Source organism: Silurus aristotelis (genome assembly GCF_946808225.1).
Source record: "Silurus aristotelis genome assembly, chromosome: 19".
Lineage (NCBI taxonomy): Eukaryota > Metazoa > Chordata > Actinopteri > Siluriformes > Siluridae > Silurus > Silurus aristotelis.
In genome coordinates, this window is record NC_139592.1 from 7,082,890 (window position 1) to 7,101,717 (window position 18,828).

Below are 18,828 nucleotides of genomic sequence, written 5' to 3' on the forward strand. Positions count from 1 at the left end.
CATCCAAAACAAACATTGTGCTAGCTAATCAATGCCATTCAGCAGAATCGCCGAACCAATCACCTAATCAAGCATCAATCAGATAAAGTAGACACCAAAAGTCTGAGGCCTGTAGTGAAAAGGCATTTATTTTGCATTCTTCTATAATTTAATACTATTTTTATTACACATTAATTGACTGACAACTGCAGGCGCATCTCGAAAATATTTAGTCGAACCTTTGACTACCTTTGACTATTTCCATATTTGTTCCACCCAAATGAGGATGGGTTCCGCTTTTGAGTCCGGTTCCTCTCAAGGTTTCTTCCTCATAACATCTAAGGGAGTTTTTCCTTGCCACTGTCGCCAGCGGCTTGCTCATCAGGGACAAATTCACACCATTCACCTTAACTGTTGATTTGTGTAAAGCTGCTTTGAGACAATGTCTGTTGTGAAAAGCGCTATACAAATAAACTTGACTTGACTTGACTATTTCAGTGTATATTTGAGCTGGTACAGACTTCACACATTTCCAGCAAATGTTTAGATTTAATCCACCAGTGTCACCTGAACACATGCTTTAATTAAAGAGATATCACAAATTTGCCCACATTTAGACAGAAATATATAGGTAGTCGTCGACTTACGACCACGATTGGGACCGACAGACCGGTCGTAACACGTAAGTAGAGTAGGCTATATGTACAGTACTGTGAAATGATGCCGGAAGCTGGTAAAAAAATAACATACTAGCGATTGTGGTCGTAAAGTCGAATGGGCGTAAGTTGCATAGGTCGTAAGTCGACGACTACCTGTAAATAAGATTTTAAAATATAATTTTAATAAAAATTATAAAAAATAAAATTATTTATATACTGAATTTTGATTTCTTCAATTTAAATATTTCAGATTTTTTACATCACTAATTGCATTGATTTTAAATGTGATATCAGGCCTTTGAGACACCACTGTATGTAAAAACCACAAAACAAAAAAAGGAAAGTCATTGAATGTACAGTATATAAACAACTATTTTAGTAAATATAAGATAGAAATATTTCTTAAACCTGGTCCCAGTTACACAGCGAGTCAATAAAGACAGGACAGTCTAATCAAAAAGGGATTGAAATCTTTATTTAGCCAAATACAGTGCAATGATAAACTGTAATGCAGGTCTAACACTGAATGCTGATCTCAGGACTCTGCCTACAGTAAACAATGCCTCATCAACACCACTATCACTCCTGAAGTCCTCTCTACTGCTGCCTTCCAGAAAGCTAGATGGTTGAAACAGTGTGTACACTATGATATCATATTCCATCATAAATAGATCTCTAGGTTAATTCAATGTTATAAAAAAAAATCTTGAAATGGGACTGTAGATTGGGTGTAAGGAAGTGTAGAAGTGAGGTGAAGTGTAGGAAGAATGCATCTTGGTCAGGTGCCATGGTCCCTGGTCTCAGATGAAGTCTGCTCTAGGGCAAACAGGATTTCTAGGCGTTGTAAGATGTTGAAGATACATTCCCACCACAGCCTGTCCAATTGGTGTGGACAAAACGGCCAGGATTTGAGAGCAGCTCATATGTGTGGGCACCGAAGTAATCCCTCTGAGCCTGAAACACAAACAGTTATAGTTAGTACCGAGGGTTAATATATTGGTATACCACCAGACATCAACATAAGAATGTAATATAAAAGTAAACAAGCTGAATTCCAATTTTGCCATTTGATGCATTCTGCAAATTATTATTATAAGCAGTTGCAGGACTTATTTACTGAAAATAACATGCCTATTGTGAGTTTTTAGTCGTGTTGCTGCTGTGGTCTGTGTAGCAGTGGAACAGCTCTGTGCTGGAGTAAAAACCTTACCTGCAGCAGATTAGCAGGGAGCATAGCGTGTCTGTATCCATCGTAGAAGGACAGTGCAGTGGTAAAGGAAGGCATTGGGATCCCCAACTGAACTCCTGTACTCACAACTCGCCTCCAGGACTCCTACAACACAGGAGATACAGACTTGTGCAATTAACACACACACACACACACACACGCTAAAACTGTACCTGGTAGCAAGTGTATAACTATCCAATTTAATATAAAATAATTTTTAATTATTAATGGTTTTCGGTTAAACAGCCACAAGGCCCTGACATTCTAGCCTGATGATCTGTACCTGACAGTCCTGTACAGCTTTACTGAAGAAGTTGTCTAATAGCAGATTCTGCAGTTCTGTATCCCGGTCAAAGGCCTCCTTTATTTTCCCCAAGAATACACTAAGGAAATAAAAAGGAAGCAAGATCACATCACACTGTCTACCACATCATCATCCAGACAAGTCAATCTTTTTATTAATTCTAGCTGTTCAACAGTCCTGGGTCTTTTTTGTTGGGTTGTTCATTTTGTGTATTTATGATGTGCCAAATGTTTTCACATGGTGAAATGTCTGGACTGCGGGCAGCTCAGTTCAGCACCTGGACTCTACTAGTACAAAGCCATGCTGCTGTACTGTAATAGATGCAGTATGTGGTTTAGCATTATTTTGCTGTTATATGCAAGGCTTTTCCTGAAAAAAATGGTCTGGATGGAACTTTTTTGGAATTGAGGTTGTACAGTATCTCACAAGTTCTCACGAGTACGCCGCTCACATTTTCGTAGATCTTTTTAAGAGAGAAATGAGACTTAAATGTACTTTATAAGAACTTTATAAGTGAACAAAAAGAAAACATACAGCCTTTATTGTGTAAATAGCTGGCAACAAAAGTGAGTACACCCTTAGTGAGAACAGCTGTACGTCATTTAACCGTGCAAAGCCGCATGTCCTATTTATTACGTTCATGCTTTTGTCTGCTTGACAGGACCATACAAATTTGTGTATCTTGTATTAGAGCAGTTACAATTTGGTGCTTTGAGTAAAATTCTCTCATACTGACCACTGGATGTTCAACATGGCACCTCATTTTAAAGAAACTCTGAGGATTTAAGAATTAGAATTGTTGCCGAGTCTCTTGGAAGATCAGTAACACCCTAAAACTGAGTTACAGTACAGTGGCCAGGGTCATACAAAGGTTTCCCAAGACGAGTTCCACCCGGAACAGGCCTCGCAAGGGTCCATCAGAGAAGTTGAGTCCTTGTGCTGTGCGTCAGGTGCAGAAGTTGGCTTAAAAAAAAAATAAATTAATAAAGAATTGACGCATGAGTGCTGCAGCATTGCTTTAGAGGTTGTAGAAGGTCCACTTTTCAGTGCTCAGACCATATGCCGCACACTGGAACAAGTCGGTTTGCATGGCCGTCTTCACAGAAGGAAGCCTATTCTGAAGCTGGCTTACAAAAAAGCCCACAAACAGTTTGCTGAAGAACCTGTCAAGAGCATGAATTAATGGAACCATGTCCTGTGGTCTAATGAGACTAAGATAAACTTGTTTGGCTCAGATGGTGTCCAGCATGCATGGCGACGTCCTTGTAAGGAGCACCAAGAAAATTGTGTCTTGCCTACAGTCAAGCATGGTGGTGGTTGCATCATGGTTTGAGGCTGCATGAGTGCTGCTGGTTCTGGGGAACTGAGGTTTACTGAGGGAAACATGGATTCTAAAATGTACTCTAGCAGAACATGATGCAGAAACTCAGTTTACCAAAATAACAACGACCCCAAACACACCACCAAGATGACAACTGCCTTGCTGAAGGTTAAGGTGATGGAGTGGCCAAGTATGTCTCCAGACCTGAACCCTATTGAGCACCTGTGAGGCATCCTCAAGCAGAAGGTGGAGAAGCACCATGTGTCTAACATTTGGGAGTTCCGTGATGTCATTATGTATTAATAGAAGAGGATCCCAGCAACAACCTGTGCAGCTCTGGTGTATTCCATGCCCAGGAGGATTAATGAAGTGCTAAATAACAATTGTGCTCACACAAAATATTGACACTTTGGACACAATTTTGACGTTCACTTAGGGTGAATTCACTTTTGTTGCCAGATATTTAGACAATAATGGCTGTATGTTGAGTTATTTTCAGAAACCAGTAAATCTATAGTTATAAAAGCTGCACATTGACTAAAATATAATACGTTTTATTTCTATAGTATTGTTCTTAGAAAACCTCACTTTTGTGAAATACTGTTTATAGAAGAATAAAGGGTCCATACTGTCAAAAATATTTGCACCCTGGTATTTGGATGTTGTTTTTTTAAGACTATATAGACTGATACATATATGGAATCTATTTTCTCTGAACGTCTCACTGCATTTGGACAAGTGTGAACAGTTCTAAACCAGAAAATACCTGTGCCATCCTGCTAAAAGACTATTGAATGACTGGGCAAAAAAAGGACAGTCTACCAAAAAAACCCAACAAACCAGAGTAAACATTTTCATGTTTTCACATATAGGGTAGAAGATAGAGTAATAGCAAGAGTAGAATGTTTTAAATATCTTATTTTGTATTTTATAATATATGTATTGTGGTTTTAATCTGAAGAAACTTTATTTGAATGTTTTTCTCATAAATGTTTAATACTGCTCCTACCATAGCCATGTATAATATCACTTCATCAGATTATACGCAACTGAAACATGACCTCTGCTTCCACATTCCTGTTTCGCTGTCGCAATAATGGATAGTGACAACCAGGTCCAGTATCATTTCACTGCATTGTGTCTCACTCCACAGCTCAGGCTCAGGAGTCTAAGATTACACCCTTTTCAAAACCTGTATCTCACCTCCGAATGATGCAGCCACCTCGCCACATCAGAGCAATTCCTCCATAATTAAGAGACCATCCAAACTCTTTAGCTGCTTGACGCAGCAGCATGAAGCCCTGGGCGTAGGAAATGATCTTGGAGGCATATAAAGCCTGGAAAGAAAATGATTTATGCTCACAATGATGAAAGATCCAGAGTATCTGACATCATTAAGCTTGCACACAATGACAGAACACATCCAGGAGCATAGCAGCTGAAAAACACCAATCTATTTCTCTTCTATTAGTTACTTAGTAATGAGCGACCTGGCATCCAGCCAAACACAGTGTGGAACATAAGGTTACTAATCATTTCAGGTGTATAAAGTTTTTATAAGCTTTATTTTAAAGGTAGTTGGTTTACCAGTGCTGTAGGTTCTTACGTGACATTTGGGTTTATCTATTGTGTTTATTTGGCTTTTGAGAGCCATGTCGAAAGACAGATGTGCCCCTGTCCCACACTCTTAAAATGACTGCTACACCCCTGAGCACAACAAAATATAAAAACCTCTCATTCGTAATATCATTGAACTACAATGTTAGTTCTTCACTTACCTTTCGAATATCTTCCAGAAACTTAGTCTTGTCCCCAGTAAATTTGGCCCCCTTGGGCCCTGTGAGGCTCTTACTGGCAATGACTCGCTCTTCCTTCAGAGCAGAGAGACATCTGGCAAAGACAGCCTCTCCTGTGAGACAGAAATCACAGATAAGCATGAATGCAGCCTTCAGGGAGCTCAATACAGCCTTTAGAGACCTTCAAACAGCTACATCTCTCAATTATAGCCTTCTGGTAATGGTAATGATAATGGTAATTTGAGTATTAGATTCAGGTTCAGACTGCGCACTCGTACAGCGGCTTTCCTGAATATTACTGGAAACACAAAGACTGCACTTTGAATGAACATTTATGCTCCACAGAAACTATAATACACATGCACTAATCAGCAAGTAAACACATACATTCACAATACATGGGACTCATGCGGGGATTAGAATACAAAAAGGCCTGAATTAATGTTTTTTTTTTTTTTTGTGTGTTTAAAAACACATTTATCAATTCATCAAAGCTTTGCTTCGCACTGCTCCATGCGCACACACACGGAGCTAATTCTAGCTCAGGATTGAACTTGTTAAGAGAAGAAATGTTAAAATTGTTTAAAATAGTGAATAAAAACAAAAAAAATGCATTACATTTTTGTGGTTTTATCTGAACAGCACTGATTTTACTAAATTTATGCTACAGATATAAAATAAATATTTGTATATTTTAATATATTTGGCACATCAGGCCAAAAATGTCTAAATCAAAATACTGTAGCACCATAGAAACCCCCAAAACATAGTAAATAACAGAAATAATACAACACATGCTATTGTACATTAAAATAACCTGCTTAAACACAGTCACTGTGTCAATACACATTAGAATAATAAACATGGCAATGATTAATCAGATCTGCATTTGTGAAAGCAGGGTTTGCCACATAAACAAACATTTCCAGGTTCAGAAGCACACAACTGTGTAGGCATGACGCTGTAGGATTAGCAAAGGTACACCGACCACATTTAAAGCAGGTGGAGCGGAGAGGAAAATCTGCATGTCATCATGAGCTAAACACCATGCTGACAAGAGAACGCCCCCCCCGACACACACCACATCATTATAGTGCAATCGTGTCTAACTGTCTGTTTTCACCTAAACTAAAAACAGCCTTTTGTTCTAAACATGTATTCAAAGTAATTTTCCTTCAGAGCACATTAAACTATGGAAAATATGAACAGACAATACTGAAGCCAGTAAAAAAAAAAAAAAAAAAAATAGTTTCTATCTAGAGTCTATATTCTGCAGTCATTGTGCAATTGCCCTGGACATGGGGAAATAATGGAAATGTTCTCCAAATTACCTCATAATTGGAAGTCTAAATGCATCATTTCAGTTCTCATGTTTCAGTCTAAGTTTAGTCCAGTCTTAAGTCTTTTAAATTAATTACAGAAACTTCAGAAAAAATATATTTTTGCCGCAAAAATCGCACATTTATTGACCCTCATGTTGATTAAAGGCCACGCCTTATCACAAAACCTAACCTTAATACCAGTACATACCAATGAGCGTGACAGGTACGCCATACTCCAAAGCAGAGATAGCTGTCCATTTCCCTGTGCCCTTCTGCCCTGCGCTGTCTCTGATCTTGGGCAGCAGGTGAGAGCCATCAGAGTCCTTGTACTTCAGAATATTTGCAGTGATCTCAATGAGAAAAGAATCCAACTCGGTTTTATTCCACTGGTCAAAAGCCTGAGGAAAGAAAGAGTTAATGCCTTGCAATGCCACGCAAGAGGAAATAAACTTTTTTTTTTTTTTTTTTTTTTTTTTGTGAAAAGAGAAAAGATTACACCACAAGGAAATGTAGGATCGTGTTTCTAACAAGCACAGGAGGAAATAGGTTTGGGACTCACCTTTGCCATCTCATCATGATCCATACCCAAGACATCTTTCATCAAGTGGTAGGCTTCACAGATCAGCTGCATGTCACCGTACTCAATGCCGTTATGGACCATCTTTACAAAGTGTCCCGCACCTTCATCACCAACCTGATTAAAATGACTAATTATTATTTAATTGGGATCACTTTTCATCTCAAGTTATTCCATGTTTGTATGTCTGTATTATTAATAACTCAATATGTGAATACAGGCACATAACAATCTGGCACTGCATGTCAGCAAGGATTAGGATTTGATTCATTCTGGATCCTAGAACCGAGCAGGTTGGGACAAGCAACAGTCACTCACCCAGTCACAGCATGGCTCTCCAGTGCCCACCTTGGCAGCAATGCTCTGAAAGATGTCTTTAATGTGTGGCCTATGCAAGTGAAAATAAACTCATCAGAAAACACAAGAAATAAGGAGAGAATATATATATCTCGAAGAGAAAAAAGCTCTCACCATGCTTCTTTGTCTCCACCTGGCATCAGTGATGGTCCATAGCGAGCCCCCTCCTCTCCACCGCTCACTCCGCTGCCCACAAACAACAGGCCTTTCTCCTTTAAACTTTTACACCGGCGCTGCACACAGAAGCATGTGTATGTGCTTTACATACAGAGACATGTCCAAACTGCAAAATGTGTGTAACTGTAATGGACTTACTGTCGTGTCCCTGTATTCAGAATTGCCCCCATCGATGATGATGTCTCCAGACTCCAAAAGAGGCACCTGTTGAATGGCACATGCAGACTGTGGTGATTTTACATGTCTACATAAACAATGACCTAACGCTATGTCAGTATTTAGGATGCCATTACCAGCTTGTCTATGAAATCATCAACAGCCTGCCCGGCCTTGACAAGGAGAATGATGCGTCGAGGGGTCTTCAGTTTAGAGACCATTTCCTGCAGAGAGTCTGCACCAATCACTTTAGTGCCTTTGGCTTCGTTCTGCAAGAATTCGTGCACCTTGGACACCGTCCTGTTGAAAGCACATACCTATAGGAGGAAAGGAAGTCAACAGATTGGTAAGAATCTTGAGACATGGTTTTTTAAAAAAAGGGAAGGAAACAGCAATCGTTCTGCAATCACTTACAACAAAGCCATGATCGTTCATGTTCAGGATCAGATTCTGTCCCATCACGGCCAGACCGATGAGAGCAATATCCGCTCTGTGCAATCAGGAAATGAAGAACATTACATTTAAGGAAGAAGAAGTGAACAAATAAACTACTGAAAGTGAACAGCAACAATAAAAGGGTCAAGGATTCAAAAGAGACAAATAGCTGATTTTAACTAAGTGGGTTTCTAATGGGATTGAGGATGTCCTACAGGGATCTGATGGTCTCTGATACCACTTACCCCCTTACTATATGAAATATATTAAATATTTATGGTATTAGTTTAATTGAAATTGGGAAGATGTACAATAATGCATTCATAAAATTAAGATTAAGGAGAAAAACATCTGTATTAATGCCTGTTAATAAATATCAAGGTCAGTCTGGTTTTTCCATTTTGTATGTTTTAGTTTTATCAAAGGTGGTCTATCATGACACTAATAATCTGATCTAATCCCAAATGTCGCTTGACGTTATATATATAGTGCCCTACCGAGATTAGTCTAATACACGATGAAGTGCATATAAGGTATAAGGAAACATTTGGGATTAAACCGATCATGACGTTCGCTAAATTAAACGATTAGTGATTCAACGTTTTTTATCAAATTGAGCATAAAAAAGTGACACTTACTGCGCCATGTCTTATGATGAGTTCTGTAAGTCACTGCACTGTCTTAGACGGATCTTTACTGCCGCTTTACCACTCTTCCGGGTTCCTTGCCGTTCTAAGAGATTTTCTAGCCAATGGGCTCACTCGGGCACATGACGTCATCCTCACGCACCTCTTCCCGCTCAGTAATTGGTGGTGAAAATCTGACCTGAGAAACAAGACTGCTGATTGGCTGAAACTTGGGTTCACGCCTCTCCTAAGTGATTCACCTCTTTTTGACTTGAAAGAATACATATACTAAGACTACATTTGAATCCTGATATCAAAATTATTGTGTATAAAAAGAGAAAGGATGAAAACACGGATATCATGATGTTAATAAAATATGTCAAAGAAATCAACTGGGAGCGGTTTAGTTACCAAAGCGGTGTACGTCGCTCACAAGAAGGGTTGCCAGTAATAATTAACAAAATCCCGCTTTTTTAATGGTTAGTTTTTAAATATTCTTTTTCATTGCTTATAATAATGTTTTTTTTCACGAAGATACATTATAGCGTTGGCAAATCTAGTGTATGTAAAATTACAGTGCAACATATATCAGTTTTGTTGTAGCTTATTTCAAACCACTGACAATTCTGTTTAAAGAGATTTGGCAACCCTTTAAACTAGAATGGCAAAACTGAGTGTAGATAAATAATCAATTAATTTACCTCCCCCGTGATTCATTTTTATATTAGGATCGACACTTTGGTATCAACCTTAAATCCAGAAACACAGCACACATTAACATAAAACTGTTTCTCAATCCAACCACACATACATTTACTTATTTTTTCACTTATTTATTTGTTTGTTTAGCTTGAAAAGATTTGGCAACCTTAAGACATTAGCGTGGCTAACCTTTGCCTACATAATTTAGCAAAAAAGGATGAAATTTAATACAGATTTGTTAGTTAATTAATTAAATTTAATTTTTAGAGTAAAATTAAAACGTAATTAAAAATATAATTAATCTTAATTTAATTTAAAAATTAAATTTGGTTGAAGAGAACTGGCAACCCTAGACACTAGGGCAGTCTCTGCGTACATAAATAAGCAAAATGTGTATTTAATAAATATTTATTTAACCTCAAGATTTTTTTGTTTGTCAGTTTTTTTTAAATTAAATTTTAAAGTGTTTTAATTAATACAAATTTAATTTACTTACTCTGTGATTTATATTAGGATAGACATGTGGATCAAAAGTATCGATCCACCAAGGTGACACAACACAGTGATATACAACTGTTTCTTAATACCAACCATATGTCCTGATCAACACCCCAGACCAGGACTCTTTATACAGCCAGTGACTGTAACTATAAAATTTAACACAAAATGTTACATTTATTTTGTCTTTTATAATATTTATCCATTTATTTTTGTCACAGAGCTTCTTATCGCTCATTAGGTCCAAGTTGACATTTTATAATCATGTCTCAGGAGTGTTCAATATCCAGGACATTTCTGAAGATTTACACTCATCCTTACACCAGTGTAGTATTTTTTAAACTGCACTCTATGTTTATTTATGTAATTTGCATTATTCATCTTGCAATCTATTTTTAAAGTATATTGTGAAATACGTTTTCCTTTTCTACATGAGTCCTACATTGTTGTCTTAGTTTGTTGTGTGCACCAGAGTACAACTAGTACTGAAGTACAAATACTTTGTTATTGTACTGTAGATTTTCCTGGTATCAGTACTTTACTTCACTATTTATTATATATTTAACTTTTTACGTTCACTAAATTTTTTTACTAAAATATCTGTACTTTCTACATTTTTGTTGCCTGTTTTAATTATGCACGTTGTTATTGAACAGGCTGGCATTGAATTAAAGGGAAATAAAAAACCTGCTGTTGATAGCACAGCATTCATTCATTACTTTACATCAAGCTTCCATGCTGTGCAATCTCAGTTTCAGAACCAGTGACTTTTAGATTTAGCTTGGTAAATATTCTGACATCTATTTATATATTTACACATTTATTGTGTAAATACACACTGATTAATTTCTTTTTCCCATTACTACATGATTAAAACATTTTCTCTTTTACTATTGAAAGCTTGACATCTTGTCGACTACTACAGCCGACGTGATGTAGAAAATACCGGTTTCTATTCTTTCAGCTGCTTGTTTGCTGACACTTTAAAAAAAGAGACAGGACGTTTCTGCCGCTAATGCACTGGATGGACTTTATTGTTACCTCATTCACTAAACAGATCAATGGTGCAAGTATTACCATACACAGAATTAAGATATCTGCATTACACATCTAGACTATACAGCGAATGGATTATAATTATTACAAATACAGGAGACATATTTACATTTTTAATTCAAGCTCCATACAACATGTAATATTTACAAAATAAGTATGAAAATGAAGCCAATCTGACAAATAATGTACAGTGTTAACGCCTTGGTTTAGCTTGTTGTCTTTTAACAAAAACAAGTGGGAGTTAATAACAGGAGGCCTCTGAGAGGGAGTGTACACCAGAGTGGTTCTGAAGGCAGCATGGGAAAATGCAATACAATGACTGAGAAACAAAGATTAAATGGTACATGCATAAGTAAAGGTTAATTCTGGAATACCTCTAAAAAATATAGTCCCTGATATTGGAAAATAAATCTAAACAGTATCCCTCCCCACATCATCCTAACTCTGAAGTACACACCTGAACTTAAACTGGGTTTGTAGGAGTGGCGCAACCAAATGCAAAAGCAACAGGAAGCTCTACAGTGACTCAAGCTGGCAATAAAAAACAAACAAACAAACAAACAAAAAAACAGTTTCCCCTTTGTTCTTACACCAAAGCATTTAGTGAATAGTTATCAGTGACATCCCAGAGGTACATTCATAATCCACTTCCAACTTGAAAACACCACACAATCCGATCTGATTTTACCCTTTTTTTTTGTGTTCATATTTGAGTAAACATCAGAAATCCACTACAGGCTTTATTTGATCTGTTAGTCATCACCTTCTTAATGTGCAAAGAACTGCAAAGTAACATATACACTGCAAAAAAAAACCCAATAAAAACAAAGTTAATGTCCTTCAAAAGTGAAACTTTTTGCTCTGTCAAGACTTGTGCAACTTGCTTTTTTGATCTTGCAGTTCATTCCATCACATTGTCCTTCATTATTGAAATGATGTTGAAATGATGTTGAAACGATGGAATGGCAAAACTCTTCCCTTTAAAAATGTCATATTGAAGAATTACACGTGGAGATAACATTTTAAACAGAGGCCTTTTTCTAATTACTTTTCCAATCCTCTGCTTCAACGGTTGGTTGACCTCAGAACAGGATCGTCTTGGCCATTTCGCTTTGCTATGCAAAAGCTATTACATGACCGTACTGGAAAGTAACTGGAAAGTCAGGCCTTATAGTGATCTGGAAGTCTGCTTTATCTTTAAAGATAATGTGGAGCACACAGCCTGCTGGTTGGCTGGCCAGAGGCTTTCTGTGTGCCAAGTCAGGTATATCTCTTTACCAAATCATTAATCAAAATCAAAAATGCAAGGCAAAGACTAAACAGTTATGACTCCCAAAACTAAAACTGTAACAAATGTTAACAGAGCATGTCGTTTCATAATAAATTAAAAACCATGAGTTAATATTCTATCCATTTTGCAAAAGAATTCATCTCTCAAACAGTGCGGGACCAAAATCTACTTCAGTTATCCACTTGTGTTTGTGTTAATGTGCAAAACTATCAACTGGATAAAAAAAACAAAAACAAACACCAAAAAAAATCCCTTCTTTTTGCAATTCCAATGCAAGTCTATGAGATATAAAACAAGCAGCATTAGAAATAATAAGTTAAGTACATTATCATGAGTACAACAATTAGTTAACAAGGTTAAATTCAGAGATTCGGGTTCAGCATGGTTATGGAGCCATTTTCTGGATGGAGACCCAAGAGGCTGGTTCACCACCAGTGTCATTATTATTCGACGAAGCTCTGATATCAGTACCACAGTCCTACAGATATCGAATCCGCCTGGCTGCTGCGATCTCACGATAAATAAAAGATCATGTGGACAACAGCAAGAAAAGGAACATCTCTTGTTTCAGAATGATTAGCGTAAAAGCGGAGTAATCCTTAAAAGTATTTACAAATGACCTTCATCTCATTTGTCCTGTCGAATTACTTTAGTTTCTGTTCTGTGACTGTTGTTTTGAATGATAGCTTTTCGGCTGTAAATGCTGAGCAGATTAACTGCATAAAACGTCCAAGGGGAAATAATGCTCTTTCATTCATCCTTCTCTAGTGCTACGTAGTAATGCACCTTGGACACCAAATGGACAAGTCTTATCCCTTTCGTACACAGAATTAAATTAATGCTAAGTCTGTGCTGGAGCACAGCTGCTTGATGGACCACAGAAACTAACCCTGTCCACCTTCTTCATCCAGGCCCACAGTAAGAAGAATAATACTCATTATAAATGCTGACTGGTCCCAGATTTAGTCGTACACTTAAAATTCATGCCTTGGTCCTTATATGTTCGTCCGTCTCTACCAGTGTTGGAACATCTATTTACTAGTGTAACACTACTGAACTATTATTTTCTATGAGAGAAATATGTTCTTTGTTTTAAAAGTCCTATATTGTATTTGATTTATGTTCAATGGTACTCTGAGGCTTTGTAAGCAAACTGCTCATATCCTGAGGACTGCTGCTGTGGCCATGCGGGAGAAAAATGTACCTGACTCAACAGATAACACTGATAAAAAGACGTTCGTTACAGACGAGTAATAACTCAAAGAGAGAAGAGAAACTGCTCGGAAGAATCGTGCACACACAGACAGACTATCACGACATGCTACTAGAAGAAGGTTTCGCTATGGCAGAGAACGAGAAAAAAACAACACAAAAAAAAGACGGAAAGGATCCAAAAACAAACAAAATAGCCGGAGGTTAGGAAAGAGAGAAAGAGGGAGAGAAAAAGGAAGGAGAAGAGAGAATAGAAAGGGAGAAAGGGGGTGTTTAGAAACTTAAGAGTTCATTTGCTGGAGAGGAGACTTAAGCCACAGGTCTACATACAAGAGAAAACCATCAAGAATCACAAAGTTTTAATGTGTTAACACTTGAAGGCTAGGGAGAAGAAATAGAGCACGATCTCTTCAAACAGAGAAGCTTGTTTAGTCTTTCAGCAAAGCAGAGCGTCTTCTTGCCAGTTTGGACCTGCAGGAAAAAAAAGGTACAGGACATACAGGGTTAAATAGAGCTAAAGTTTAATACCGTAGCATGTATACAGACACACAAAACCTGACTGTATTGTACTGCATTACACAGCGTAACGAGGTACCTTATTGTTCCTGCTAGCAGCGGGTTAAAAGCATACAGCCAGTCGTTCATGTCTTTATCATTGTTGGCCTGAAGCAGAATCCCTCTGTGCTTAGTGCATACAGCAAATGTGTTGGGAGTCTACAAGATAAATATTAACCCGTGGTTAATCAATTCATGCAAATTTTTTTTTACACATTTTATATTATACAGAGGACAATAAGAATTAGTGTTTACTTTCAGCATGGCCTGCCGATCCTCACTGTACTCCACCTGAGCGGTGGACAAGTTCAGGACACCTCGCTCCACTGGGTCCTTGTCGCTGTTGTAGATAAAGACATATGGGCGGCGTACTACGACATAGTGCTTCACCCAGGAGTTCGAGCGGGGCTCCATGAAGCTCAGGTATCCCTTCTTAGACACCACAGAGCTGCAAGAATGAAAACCGAAAGAGGAAAATACATTCATGGATTATAAAAACTTAGTGCTACTGCATATACATTGAATGTACAATGAATTGACAAGACTTACTTTTCAATTACTACCTAGTAATTCATAATAGCATTGTAAAAAAAAAAAAAAACAAGTGCAAATTAACGAATTACATTTCCTGGCGTTACAGTTATAGATTTTTTTTTCTACTTCTACATTTAAAATTGTTTTTAAAATCTGTCATTTTAATTTTACTCAAGTATGTTTTCTTTGAAGTATTAAACTATATTTTAAAAACATATCCGTTACAAAAAAATTTTATAAAAATACTGATCATTATCCAAGGGGGAAAAAATCTTGAATGAAATTTTGAATGGGCGACTTTTTACTTTTACTTAAGTAGTTATTAAAACTATTGTATTACTCTTTACCTCTGGTATAAAATATATTTTGCAGAAAAACTGCCATTAGTACAGCTCGGGGTTTTCAATGCAAGATTGCTGCTACATAATAATCGAGTTTCAGTAGAGCCGATCTGCAGAGGGGTTGACATTCTCTGTTAAAGTGCATGACTAACCCAGGCCTCATCTCCTCAATATCAGGCACCAGGTTAAGGAACTCATGTTTGCCAGCACGAGCCAGGTATGATGTCTCCACACTGGGCACCATGGGGAAGTTCTCATAGTCTGAGCATGAGGGGCTGGTGGCTCGGGAGTTAGGTTCAGGAGTCCTAGGGAAAAAATATCATCACAGTTTAGAACCTGAGAAAGGGGCCTTAATGTTTTTTTAATCAAAAAACCATGACCAAAAAACCCATGAGAAGAAGTGCCAGGTGCAGGCTACTAAGCATTTCATTAACGTACTTCTGCTCTGAACCACAACGGGAGTCTGCCAAGGAGGGGCAGGTAGAGGACGGGGTCAGGGTTGCACTGCTGAGACTGGTGACTGAAGGATCTCGGCCCATGGGTGAAATATCAGACAGCTATTAAAAAAAAAGGAATCAAATAAATCTTATTAAAAAACGACACTGAGTCACCTGCTTCGAAAGCATTCACTGAACAATCAGTTACCTGGCAGGCGCTGATGCTGTTGCACATCTGGTTATATTCGCTGTTAAATGTGTGAGTCAAAAGGCGGAGGCACTGAAAGGAAAGAAAAATAATGGTATGAAGGGCACAGTTTATTCATTCAGTTCATGCTCTTATTAGATTACAGAAAGAACATTGAATTAAATGACATGACTAATGAAACTTCTTGTGTTACCTTGGTGGCCAGTTCCTTCTCACGGTCCACCAGGCTCTCAATGTCAGTCGAGTCATAACCGCTGCTTTCGCTGGGCGTGATGGCGCTCTCAAAGGTGGTGGAAGAGATCTGTGAGGAGATGCTGGTGGAGGTGCTCAGGGTGCCGCTGCTCAGGCTGGGCGAGAGAGACTCGCTCAGAAACTTCTGAGGAACCGACTCTCCCAGTTTCTCCCGCAGCAGCAGGAGATGACGTGTTTTCTCCACCTGAACACATATAAACATGACAATATATGGAGGTGAAAATGTAGCCATAATCATATAATAATGGCTACATAATAAAGAGATTATGATGTCTACTTTTATAACAGTGTATTATCAGGTTTTTACAGGGGCCCATCGTGTTGGTTCAATTCCAAGCACCTTGTGCAACACAGTTTTGTTCCTCCTGATATCTTTTTTCAATTAATAGATTTTCTGCTAAACTCAAAGCTGCTCCACATTGCATCTTGTGTAATTTGCTCTGTCCCACAGCATTCTTTTCTCTGCCACTGAGAAACAGGCAACGACCATTTGAACGTTTCAAAAGTAAACAGCTGTTGTCCACTTAGTTATTATCGGAGTCTATTTACATAGAACAAGTGATAATTTACAGTCGATCATTTTCTGGGTGTGTAAAAGTTTGCATACACAGATGAGTCTCACCTCATGCAGCTGTTCGAGTTTCTCAAGCTCCCACTGGTGCTCAAGGATCAGACTGTCTCCTCTGGGCCTCCACCCTGCCAGGTTCTCCTCACCACGAACGTACGCAACTGATGTGTCCAGAACTTTCCTTCTTCGCCTTTGCATGCCTACACACAATTGCACAATGTGCCCATTTAAACTTATAACCCTTATAACTTTTTATTCATAGCAAAATTGACCCAATGGGAAACTACAAACGAGGTTTGAGAAAGACAACATACCAGGGCTTCCAGTGTCAGCCATTTTGCACAGGCTGAGCTCATAGATCCCAGTCACTCTATTGCTGTAAGTAGAATAGTGGAACACAGATTTTAGTAGTTTAGGAGTTTAAAGTGGATAAAATATAGTGCACAATTTATCCATTAGAGTACTTAAAACATTTGCAATATTACAGAGCCTTTACACTGCACTGAGGTCCCTAACCTGCAGTGTAACATGCATGCATTGCTGAACCAAGGCCAAGAAGATAATGAATTCTGATACTCAGCTGTTCGAACAATGGACCCATTTGTTTCACTCTTTGAAAACCAACATACAGAGAATGAGAAAAAGTTTTTTAGCAACAGGCCATTTAGGCCCTGAACAAAAAAAAACGCCTCCGATTAGGGCTTGGACTTTTACTTGTCCGCATAATACCCAGTTCCTTAACCTGATTTTGCACATAACGCATATACCCAGATTAGGCAGAACATCATGACATTATAACATTATGACCGCTAAAGTAAACAACACTCGTCATCATGGCACCTTTGAGTGGGTGGGATATATTAGGCAGCAAGTTAACATTTTGTCCTCAAAGTTGAAGTGTTTTTGCCACTAAATGTATTCCTCATAAAATATTTGTATGCATGTGCCCCCCCCGTTCTCTTTCCGACCTGTACAGAAGGAATTCTAGTGTATGTGAAATCAATTTGAGGGGGAAAAAAACGAAATAGAAACTTTTCTGAGTTTTAATTATAGTGGAAAATTTCATATGTAAATCACTCTGCAAAATATATATATATATATATATATATATATGCAAAACAAGTGCATGTGTGTATGTAACCTGTGATTTGAATACCGGATAATGAAATGTGCAATGAGTAGAAGCTCACCAGTCAGGGGTTTTAGAATAGCCGCTGCCAAACAGACTCCTCAGAGAGCGTGGGGGTGAGATCTTAGCATCTCTGGAGTAGAACACCATGCAGATGTCTTTGGTAATAATGGCAGGCTGGATGCAGTGGTCAAGCTAAACGAAGAAAACACACGCTTAGGTCAGACTTGGTAACGATTATAGATTCCCTTAATCTATTCTTGATGCCTAATGATCTAGATTTACGGTGTTTCGTGCAATAAAAACACTGAAGCTTAAGTCTAACATCTACGCAGTGTTCCAGAGAACTCGATGTGCACGGTGAGTGGATGAGGCTAACCTCCAGGTATGCAGATAGGGTCATAAAAATCTTCTCTCCACAGGGAGTGACACGGTTGAGCAGGAGAGAGTTGTGCAGCGAGCTGTCCCACACAGCTTCAAAACGGTAAAACGTCCTGCATAAGAGGAAAGAAAGGGGGCAGAATTTGTGGATTAATTAAAAGCATTACATTGCTCTGGCGACAACATGCAACAAATGCAGTATCTCCTTAAATACGGCAATAAGAAAATATATTTTGATTAAAGAGATTAAGAGAAGGGCTGTTTGAATATAATAAAAAGTAACTGTGCCAAAACTGTGCACTCTGTGAACATATTGCAATTTGCGGTTTCTTTATCGCAATGATCATGTTGCTTATGTGGTTCTGCAACCGGTTTCACAAGCGAGAATGATGTGTTTAGCAGGCCATACATACAAGATAGTAATCTCTTAGAGATTCTGCTATACAGTAGTCTGACTCTATCCACAAATATAATCTAAGCATCCCACAAATGCACTATATGGACAAAAGTATTAAGACACCTGACATTACCAGCTATATGTGGTTCCTCTCCAAACTGTTATCACAAACATGGAGGCACACAATTATATATAGGATGTCTATGGATGTGTAGCTAAAAATTTTCCCTTCACTTGAACTAGAAGAACCAAACATGTTCCAGCAGTACAATGCCTCAGAGCATAGTGCAAATACCATGAAGATAAGGTTAACATGGGTTAGAATAGAAG

The 18,828-nt window shown here is 38.1% G+C and overlaps 2 protein-coding genes across 5 annotated transcripts in view; both read right to left on the reverse strand.

The window, feature by feature from the left end:
* Window positions 1-1,091: 1,091 nt before the first annotated feature.
* On the reverse strand, window positions 1,092-9,076 carry pgd (phosphogluconate dehydrogenase). Its single transcript, XM_083570759.1, has 13 exons — window positions 8,950-9,076; window positions 8,291-8,366; window positions 8,014-8,193; window positions 7,859-7,924; window positions 7,658-7,776; window positions 7,505-7,574; window positions 7,169-7,303; window positions 6,818-7,007; window positions 5,270-5,400; window positions 4,695-4,828; window positions 2,150-2,249; window positions 1,849-1,971; window positions 1,092-1,592 (listed from the first exon to the last, which is right to left on the reverse strand). The coding sequence occupies exons 1-13, from the start codon at window positions 8,955-8,957 to the stop codon at window positions 1,473-1,475; spliced, it is 1,452 nt and encodes a 483-aa protein (XP_083426885.1). The 5' UTR covers window positions 8,958-9,076; the 3' UTR covers window positions 1,092-1,472.
* Window positions 9,077-11,150: 2,074 nt separating this feature from the next.
* kif1b (kinesin family member 1B) overlaps window positions 11,151-18,828 on the reverse strand; it is a 79,714-nt gene continuing 72,036 nt past the window's right edge. For all 4 annotated transcript variants that reach the window (XM_083569701.1, XM_083569703.1, XM_083569702.1 and 1 more), the window contains 11 exons: window positions 18,100-18,214; window positions 17,782-17,915; window positions 16,906-16,967; window positions 16,646-16,791; window positions 15,965-16,207; window positions 15,772-15,843; window positions 15,565-15,683; window positions 15,279-15,431; window positions 14,507-14,699; window positions 14,292-14,410; window positions 11,151-14,167 (listed from right to left, as the gene is read on the reverse strand). In XM_083569701.1, the coding sequence (XP_083425827.1) occupies window positions 14,125-14,167; window positions 14,292-14,410; window positions 14,507-14,699; window positions 15,279-15,431; window positions 15,565-15,683; window positions 15,772-15,843; window positions 15,965-16,207; window positions 16,646-16,791; window positions 16,906-16,967; window positions 17,782-17,915; window positions 18,100-18,214 (1,399 nt within the window). In that variant the 3' untranslated portion in view covers window positions 11,151-14,124. The remainder of the gene's footprint in view (window positions 14,168-14,291; window positions 14,411-14,506; window positions 14,700-15,278; window positions 15,432-15,564; window positions 15,684-15,771; window positions 15,844-15,964; window positions 16,208-16,645; window positions 16,792-16,905; window positions 16,968-17,781; window positions 17,916-18,099; window positions 18,215-18,828) is intronic.